Consider the following 9,855-nt stretch of genomic DNA (forward strand, 5'->3'; position numbering starts at 1 on the left):
CTTGTCTCATTATAACTATCAACTTATTTTTATATGCCTTGTATTGCTTTTCAATTGCCTTTGTCCTACATTTTATGAAGTCTTTATAAAGGTTATTTTTCTTCTTGCAAGCATTTTGTAAGCCCTTGGTTATCCAAGGCTTTTGATGATAAGTACCTTTATATGTACGGAGTACAGTGGGACAATGTTTGTCATACAGTGATATGTAGATTTTTAGGAAAGACTCATATGCAGCATTTACATCTTCTACATAAACCCCTCTCCACTCTTCCTTTAAGAGGTCACTCCTAAATGTGTCTTTTGCTTCAGCAGTCCTTACCCTGACATATCTACTGCGAGTCTCTTCCTTATTTTTCTTTAATTGTCAATCATATGCTACAAATACAGGTAAATGGTCGCTTATGTCATTTATTATTAGCCCACTCTTAGCACTGTTTTCCATGACATTTGTAAAGATATTGTCGATCAATGTTGCACAAGTTGATGTTATTCTACTGGGTTTAGTGATTAGGGGATAAAGCCCCCTGCTGTACAATGCATCCAGGAAATCAGAAGTTGTTTTGTGTTTAGATACATTTAGAAGGTCGATGTTAAAATCCCCACAAATAATACATGTTTTATTTTCATTTAGGCCATCCATTAATACTCCTAAACTATCTTTAAAAAGCTCTACATTTGATCCTGGTGCTCTATATGCACAAGTCACAACAACATTTCTCTTCCTTTCCATTTCAATTTCTATAGTTATGCATTCCATTAAATCATCAGTCACAATTGACATTTTTTCAACCAGTGTGCATTTTAGGACGCTGTCCACATAAAGAGCCACACCCCCTCCTCTCTTATTGGTTCTGTTGATATGGTGTAGCACGTAACCCTCAATTTGGAAATCAGTGACTTCGTCTTTATTTAGCCAAGTCTCCGATATGGCAATTACTTTAAATTTACTTTGAAATGTATGTAGGTATTCAGGGATCTTATTAAAGTTTGCATACAGACTCCTGCAGTTGACATGTATTAAAGAAAATGTATTTTCAAGTCCAACATTGTCATTAAATTGATCATCGGTATAATATTTACACGAGTCACTTATATGATTAAACACATGATTCTCTGAATCGACATCATAATCAAAATTGTACATGTTATACTCTGTGTTGTCAAATCTGGAAAAGATTCCGAGTGGCTCAGTCATTTATGTGTTGTTATTGTTTTCCATGTACGTCTGCAAGGAGTTAACTCCCTCCACACATACCTGTTCATTCCTTTGCTCTTTCATGCACATCACAGTGAATGCTGAACTTGCCGGACCATATACTGTAGTTGAAAGTACACAATGAAACACTGGCTTGCTTGTATCAAATCAATACAATTCCCACATGCCCTACCCCGGAACCTGTGGTCTTCAGACTCTGGCCCCCTGCACCAACCTGCGATCCTTCTGGGACAGAGCCTTCAGTATGGCAGCCCCCCACTCTCTGGAACGCTCTCCCTGCGGAGATCTGCAACATCCCCACGCTTGACGCCTTCAAAAGGGCCCTCAAGTCCCATCTGTCTGCCAATGCCTTTGGCTCCAAATCTATTTTTTGTTTTGTCTGACTGCCTTTTGTTATGTTTGTTTCTACTCCTGTTCTTCTTTTTAAAGGGACCTTGGGTCTCATGAAAGGTGCTATATAAATCCAAGTATCCAATTATTATTAATACATCCCATACATCATTGGAACGGTAAGAATCTCAGCTACAACACTGACTAAAGCCTTTCCATCTCCAGTATGCCTACATGACAAGCATTTTTATAATATACAGTAAACATATCTTTGATTTATTGCAAAATTATAAAATAAAATTCACCCCTGCTGTCATTCTGGCTTTCACTAAATGAGATGTCAACCATCAAAATGGGATAAGGGGTTCTCAAACTGATAGGTTATTAATTTATTTGCCTAATAGTTGCTTAAAATGCTACAATAACAATTGCAATTCGTTTTTAATCTGCCATGTACGGTCTCTCAGCCACCGTAGTGTCGTGCCAGGTGGGCGTGTCGTGTAGTGTCGTCAATTCGCTTTTAATCCTTTTTATTATACATCCATGTTTTAATCTGCCATGACACTGCTCTGCTTTCTGCATGGACCTTACAGCTGTTCTCTCTGGAAACATCGCGACGCGATGAAAGCAATTTCTAAAATAATATCCAGGGGATGCATGCATAGCTGTCATTGGCTGAGATAAATCCGGCCGTGCGTCACGCCTCCACCGTTCCCGGAAATGCATCCGTGGAGGAGCCGTGGAGGAACCATCAGTGTATCCTCGGTTAGAGCTCCTCCAGAGAGCCTCCTCGACGCTCGATCCTCGGTCCTCGGTGTGCATTTAGAGAAATGAGATGTCCTTCAAAATGGCGCGCTGAAATTCATTTCCGGGTCACTACCGGAGGACCGAGGACCGAGGAGTCGAGGAGGGGAAATTTGAGTATTGAGAAGCCTCTACAGTCTCAAACAAGCCTAATTTTTCAGAAATAAGGTCCCATGGGGACGGAAGTAGATGGGCGTGACTTCGCCACTCATGCTTTAAAGTTGTTGTTTTATCTTTTTAATTATTATTTAACTAAGGTGATCTAAATCATATAGCCTAATCATGGTCCTGAACCGCAAAATTAAATTAAATGAAGAAAAAAAAAACTAGTATGTCAGGTCATGTCAGGTGACAGCATTAATGGCTGCACTGTAATCGTAACCAGTTTTGTTTTGGGTTATGAGACTTCCTGATAAAAGCATGCCAACAGTCACGTAGGCCACCGCTGCAGACGACTATATGTGGCGTGTGGGTGCATGCCTTTGCATGCATGGCTCATGCATGGCTGATTATTGTGCACTGCAATAGACCGACATGACCTGACTTTGCAGACTGTAGGTCATTTTTATCTAATCTGGGTGTGGAGGAGGAAGTTGATTTGCTGGACTGTAGTGGACTACCCCTAACCCACATTGCTCAGTAACAACAAACAATGGTTATGGCCCCAGTTACAGCTGCTGTAAAAGTTATTGACTATGCAGCACCAATATTGTCTCTGGGTTAATTACTTCCAAGGTGAGAGACAAGCTTTCAAACGACTTTGAGCTGTGAGTTTTCTTGGTAGAAATTGGACATTATTTTACATTAGCTCGAGGATAAAGCGGCTACAGCCTATCGGATTATTTTGAATAACAATGTGCTCGGTAATAAGCAGAGTGAACCCAGTCCAACGGGCTCTGGCTCTGGCTCTCACGCTCCGCCTCAGAGCAACCACCGAGGGTTCGAGTTACGCAGCGGCCGAGATTAGGCGCTTCTGTCCCGGCTTGAGTGCTGTCACCGACCCGCTAAAAGCTACCAGCAGATCATACTGCTCCAGGATGGCGCTGACCGAAGGACTGCTGTTCAGACAAGTACGGTATTATAAATATAACTTTGCAATGTTGTTCTTCAGTAAATTGTTTTTTTTATCAAGTAGCCTAGGCCTAAAGGGTTTTAAATGCAATGTTTGTTTTTGTAGCAAAAGGAAGGGAGCTAGGTGGAGTTAGCCTACAGCCTTTTGCATTCAGGGTTGTGATTTAAAATGGAGCCAAACTATACGATCATGTCTGTGGAGAGTTGTATGGACATAGCTCACTTTGACTTCTCTAATGTGCTCAAAATGTTGCAATAACGTTGCAAACTTGATCCTGTAATGTAACGGCAATGGTTCTAACATAATAACACAGCAGTGGACATTAAGGTGTGCCTGCTGTCCAGCCTAATTCAGAGAGAGTTACAGCAGATATAACCTTTGGAGTTGTTAATCATTTACCTTGTATTAAGTTGACAAAACAATCTCAACTTAATGTCCTCTTACCTACTTTTTGTGCAGCTCACCTCTGTATCAAATCTATATTTCAATTGAAAATGACAAAAAACACGTTCAAAAGCTCCACAGTGCTAAAAGAAGTATTCAGATCCTTGCATTAGTACACATACTAATACCACACAATGTAAATATTCCTGTACAAGTAAAAGTCCTGCCTTCAAAACCTAAGTTATGGAAGTATTATCACTAACATGCACTTAAAGTATGAAAAGTGAACATAGATATATTTGGCAGCAACATGTTACCTGTCAGTGTTTACCATTATATATGATGATTAATAATACTGCTGTGTTATGTGTTGATTTTGTGATAATGTGCTTCTTTAGCTTTTGTGTAGTTTAATTTGAGCATAATGATCTATAAAATGGTCAGATGCTGCCTCACTATCCTATGAGAACCACATGACACTGAAAACTTTGTGTGAGCTTAAAAAAGAGCAGTTTTCAACTTTGTTACAAACCATTCTCAAGCTGATCCAAGAAGGTTTTTAAATAGTTGCCCAACAAGTATGATCATTTTCTCAACCCATTAAGGTTTAGTTCATCACAAACATAGATGATAGTGAATTCAAAAAGAACAATATTTCTCTCTTAGTATCTCTTAATGTAGTGGATTAAAAGAAAAAAGTTAAATAAAATGTAAATACTCAGTACAAACGTGAGTACAATAAAGTATTCAGGACCAAGCAAATTAAGATTGTTTTGTCAAGTTGATATTTTTAGTTTTTTAAATATACAACATGTGTCATTTAGTTCCAAACACTAATGATATATCTATCAATACTTCTAACTTTCCAACTACATTAAAACCTCACTTTGCATTGTCAACAAGTAACTACATCATAATCTGTTCTTCCTGTAGTTCTTTCTCGCTATCTCCCACATCTACAAGCACACACTACGTGGAGAATGTGCCTCATTACCACTCATTGTTTGTAAAGATTTGCTGAGTCACTCCTGTGTCCTAACCTTACCCTTTTCCTGTTTAGTTGTTTGAATTAGAGAGCAGCACTTACACCTACTTGCTGGCAGACACAGAGACCAAGGAGGCAGTCCTCATCGATCCTGTACTGGAGACTATCGACAGGGACCTGAAGCTCATACATGAACTGGGACTCAATCTAAAAGTGGCAGGTACCTAAACTTTCTGATGCTGGGATAAAAGATATGGTGTTATTTCATAGATTCCAACTCATTTTCAATATGTGGTGTCCCACCTTGTCATCGAGCATAAAAAACCTCTCTTTTAGTATGTATTTATTTAAATATATACATTAACACTGAACATAATCATATGAGGTATGTTTCAGCAGTATACTCAAGGATAATGCAACCCTTTAACTGGAGCAGTAAGCTGGAGGGAACGTTTTTTTAGATAATTTTGCTTATTCCACAAAGTAAGGAGGAACTTTGCTCAAGAAAAGGGTTATTATCACGTGGAATAACTTCACCTACAATCTGGATGCTCAAAGTGAACCTCACTTTTCCCAAAACTGTAAACTCAGATAAGCCAGGCACCTTGTACTCTGTAGATCATGTTAAAACATCGGCACTGTAAATTGGATGCACTCCAAAATTAAATTGGATTTTTTAATTTCGCCATGCATCACCATTCTGCTAAGTTTAATGAACATCGGGACAGTGCTTCTTTCTGTAATCCTGTTGACAAAATGAACCTAAAAACATAACCTCCTTAAAAGGTAGTAATGTATACCGCAGACTTGTATTCAAGGTATCCATGATTTTATTTCCAAACCCTGTTGAAGCCTTTACTATTTTCTTTTTTCTGATAGTAAACACCCACTGCCATGCGGACCACATCACAAGCACTGGGCTGATGAAGAAAAGATTGGTTGGGCTGAAGAGTGCAATCTCCAAATACAGTGGTGCCTCAGCAGACATGCTCCTGTCAGAGGGAGACAAGATCTCCTTTGGAAAACATGTGAGAAGAATGTATTACTTTTTTCCTTGCATGGAATCAGTGCAAAACAATCTTAATAAAAAAAAGATTGAAAGAGGATTGATTGCTTGTAGTGTTTTGCATTTTTTTGTATCTTGATTTGATATTTATCAGTATTCTGGATATTGTATTTTGGATATGTATCATCTGTTTCTCTGTAAAGATCTGGACTTTTTAATTTAAAATGGCTTGGTAAGCAAATGTTCACATGCCTTTGTCTCTTCTCCCGCTGTAGTATCTGACAGTGAGAGACACACCAGGACACACTGATGGCTGCATGTCGCTGGTGTCTGGCGATCAGAGCATGGCTTTTACTGGAGATGCTCTGCTCATCAGAGGCTGTGGCAGGACGGACTTTCAGCAGGGTAGACATACACTTACAAATTGTTTTCCCGCACACTGGTCTAAAGCAGTTATTGTTGTAATACTTATAGATGAACAGAAGAGGTCAGTATTGTGACTGTTTTATTTTGGAGTTGTGCAAATTGTTGTTTCTAATTCAGGCTGCGCGAAGAAGCTCTATGAATCGGTCCATCAGAAGATCTTCACTCTGCCAGACCAGTGCCTCGTCTACCCAGCACATGACTACTTAGGTTAGATGAAAAACACATCTGAAGTTTTTTATCACATATCATACTGTAGAGCAGGGGTGCCCAACCAGTCGATCGCGATCGACCGGTCGATCGCGGGGAGATTCCCAGTCGATCGCGAGATGTGTCCAAAAATAGAACAACAATATTCTGTTTTATCGTTAATGTCCTATAACATCATCTTCCTGTGCCAGAATAATGCACTTGAACGCATCAAAGCTTTGTGATTGGCCGGCGTGATGTGTCGGGGCGTGGCTTGTGGGCAGTGGGCACTAGTTCGCTGACGTTGTCCGTGTCAACAGGAGTGACAGTCCGCACACACACAAGACAGCAATGGCAGAAGCAAAAAAGCCCCAAATATATAATTTTCACTCGGAGTGGGAGGATGATTATTTTTGTATCTATTCCAATTCAAAGTCCATCTGTCTCATCTGCAATGCGAGCGTGGCTTTATCGAAGAAGGATAATTTAGGAGCGGCATTTCAAAACAGTGCACAAACGCTACGAGACGGAATTCCCTCCTAATTCTGCTCGACGCTCCCAAAAGGTGAGGGGCCTGAGAGGACAGCTAAATGCACAGCAGTCCATTTTCACCAGGCCCAACAACAAGAGCAAGGCTGCTACCATAGCATCTTATCGTGTCAGTCACGTTCTTGCGAAACACATGAAGTCTTTCAAAGATGGCGAAGTTGTGTAAGAAGCATTCCTGGAGGCTGCCGACGCACTTTTTGGGGACAGTAAACATAACAGTAGCATTTCAACAGGTTTTTGATTCAAGTTAGTTATCGTTATTAATCAGCTGTAAGTTTTAGTTTGTTTGAACTTATTCATTATAATTATTGTACAAAATGGTATAAGAATGCAAACATTAAGATCTGTTCTGTTTAAATTGATTATAGTCTTATCAATTCAGGTTAAGAAACTAGTGTTGCTTGCATCCTATTTTAAAGGCATTTCTTTTTATAATCTACTAAAATGCAACAAAAAAAGGGTTTGATTATATTAATTTTGTCTTTTTTATTGCACTTTGGCAGCAGATTCCGGTGTAGCTTCAGATCTGAGTTGTCTTATTAGTAAGCCTCATTTATACTTTTGTAGCAACACTATTTTTATACAATGGCAAAGAAAGGGTTCAGAGTCTTTTCTTTTTGTCCTGTGTCATATGTGGCAGCACTGTTCAATGTTTCTTGAAAACATTACCCACTGTAGTGACGTGTGAATAAACTCCAACTTTGTATCAACAACACTGTTGTGTAACTTCAGTTAAATACTTGTATGTGTGTAGATTAGAAAGAGGTAAGAAGGATCTGCAGTATTTTATGGAGTATTAATCGTACAAAGGTCAGTTGTATACAAGTAGAAGTGTGTATTTACCTGGTAGTAGGCTGTCAGTAATGGCTACACCTCTCTATTTGGACTGGTAGATCTCGGCAGACTGGCAACTTTAAAAGTAGCTCTCGGTTCAAAAAAGGTTGGGCACCCCTGCTGTAGAGTCACTGGTTGTGAACATTTACAGCAGAACCTGCATACTTTTCAAAGCTTTTGCCAGTATATTCAAACCTGTAGCAATCAGTACTGATTTGATAGACACAGTGTTACAGGAGTGTTTGTATAAATATAAGTGCAAATTGGTCAAGATTTTCAGACATGTCGTTCCTGACAATAATTTACCTTTTAACATTGTTGGAAGAAGAATTCTGATATGTTCCTTGTATAAGAGCAGTGTACAAATATTCTGTTATAGCCTTGCATTCAAAGTCTTACTTACTAACTTACTTAAATATATTCATTTATTTATTTGGGTTGTATGAGGTACTAATCCATAGCTCCTCAGGCTTCCATCGACCTCATAATACTCCCCTTGAAAACATCTATACATTTAATTCAAAGGTATAGAAGAATTAATATCAATCTACTTCAAATACAACAATTAAAGTGAATCATTATGTAGAAAAGCCCATTTCAAGAGTACATCACTTTAATGTTTCACCTGGTAAAGGGGAGGCTACTTTTAGTGACTCTAAATACAGCTAAATAGCCCAACCTATGAAAATATACAATAATTGAATAGGTGATTTATATGTTGTATTATGTATATTATATTCATTTCAAAAATGATATTCAATGCATACTGATTAATGAGCTAATATCTGACGGTTCAATATGCTGATGAATTGGGCGGTTTTTGTCTTTTTGTATCAGGTCAGACGGCGTCTACGGTCGGTGAAGAGCGCAGGTTCAACCTGCGCTTGACCAAAAGCGTGGATGAGTTTGTGAACATCATGAACAACCTGAATCTCCCCAAGCCTAGCAAAATAGGTATCAACACATTTCTTTCTATAGTTTACCCTCAACCTGTGTTCTGTAAAGATATACATTCTAATTCCTGGGCCAAAAAAAACATTTTCAAGGTTGTTCAGTGCACAGACCCATATTTAAAGATTTTGCTTGTCACCATACATTCTACTGTTTCTGAAGCAGTTTTGTTTTTCTATTACTTTGCAGATGTTTCAGTGCCTGCTAATCTGGTTTGTGGAGTACAGGAAGTCTGAATGTCTTGCAAAAGGGAGGAACTACTTTAACCAAGGAATCACTATCATAACCATCATACTATCATGAAATCAGAAAGTGTCTGTGCAAGGATTACAATGCATGTTCCACATAGCAAATGATTAACATTTACATTTTTGAATCTAAACAGATACGTTAATCAATAATTGTTTAACATAAAGTGCTTTATTGTGTATATTTATGTTAATCTAAAGATGTGTATTTGAAAAGTTACGGCCATTTGTATGCCGACGTTAATATGACAATGTTTTAGAATAAAAATGCAATCGGCTCTATTTTAACCGACAAACATGAGTACTTTTTTTGACAAAGACAGCTATGTAACGTACCCTATTCAGCTGTGCTATTATGAATCGGCGAGGAAATCTTCAAGATGGAAAGCTCAGATAGGAATGTTCCATTCAAGGTTGAGTTTAGTATTCATGAATGCTTAACTGGGACAATTGAGTTCTTCCACATGGCCTTCCCAGTGATTCCGGACTCCTTAAGCTGAGGACACACACACACACACACACACACACACACACACACACACACACACACACACACACACACACTGCTGCCAGCCACAGCCTTTTTTACTTGGCAGGAAATTGAAACTATTTGCATTCAGAATCATTCAGAGGGCCAGATTGCCATGGGTTTGAGCTCTGCTCTTCTAGATGTCTAATACACAAGCATGTTCATTGACATGTGTAACTTTATCTTAGCATGATGTGAAGAAGAGCATCCATGCCAAGTATCAACAGTGAATTCTGCGTCTGTGTTTCCAGGTGTTCTGTACGTGCTGCTCTCAGTCTGCACATAACCGCTCATCGGCCAGTAAGACAGGTTTGTTTGGGAGTGTCGGCCTCTGA

The 9,855-nt window shown here is 39.0% G+C and overlaps 1 protein-coding gene across 2 annotated transcripts; it reads left to right on the forward strand.

The window, feature by feature from the left end:
* The first annotated feature begins 2,475 nt into the window (after positions 1-2,475).
* On the forward strand, positions 2,476-9,287 carry ethe1 (ETHE1 persulfide dioxygenase). Of its 2 annotated transcripts, XM_034201143.1 has the most exons (7): positions 2,477-3,420; positions 4,867-5,011; positions 5,671-5,819; positions 6,073-6,202; positions 6,341-6,430; positions 8,630-8,746; positions 8,933-9,287. In XM_034201143.1, exons 1-7 carry the CDS (start codon positions 3,205-3,207, stop codon positions 8,977-8,979), a joined length of 894 nt encoding a protein of 297 aa, XP_034057034.1. In that variant the 5' UTR covers positions 2,477-3,204; the 3' UTR covers positions 8,980-9,287. The 2 variants fall into 2 exon arrangements, with proteins under 2 accessions (XP_034057035.1, XP_034057034.1); XM_034201144.1 differs by lacking the exon at positions 6,341-6,430 and having other exon boundaries at positions 2,476-3,420.
* Positions 9,288-9,855: the final 568 nt, after the last annotated feature.

Source organism: Gymnodraco acuticeps, unplaced genomic scaffold (genome assembly GCF_902827175.1).
Source record: "Gymnodraco acuticeps unplaced genomic scaffold, fGymAcu1.1, whole genome shotgun sequence".
Taxonomy (NCBI): domain Eukaryota; kingdom Metazoa; phylum Chordata; class Actinopteri; order Perciformes; family Bathydraconidae; genus Gymnodraco; species Gymnodraco acuticeps.

Excerpts from the sequence above, each read along its gene's own strand:
- ethe1 (XM_034201143.1), top strand. The coding sequence starts at position 3,205 with ATGTGCTCGGTAATAAGCAGAGTGAACCCAGTCCAACGGGCTCTGGCT. Across the intron at positions 5,012-5,670 it reads ACTCAATCTAAAAGTGGCAG|TAAACACCCACTGCCATGCG; the intron begins GTACCTAAACTT and ends TTTTTCTGATAG. Across the intron at positions 8,747-8,932 it reads CCCCAAGCCTAGCAAAATAG|ATGTTTCAGTGCCTGCTAAT; the intron begins GTATCAACACAT and ends ATTACTTTGCAG.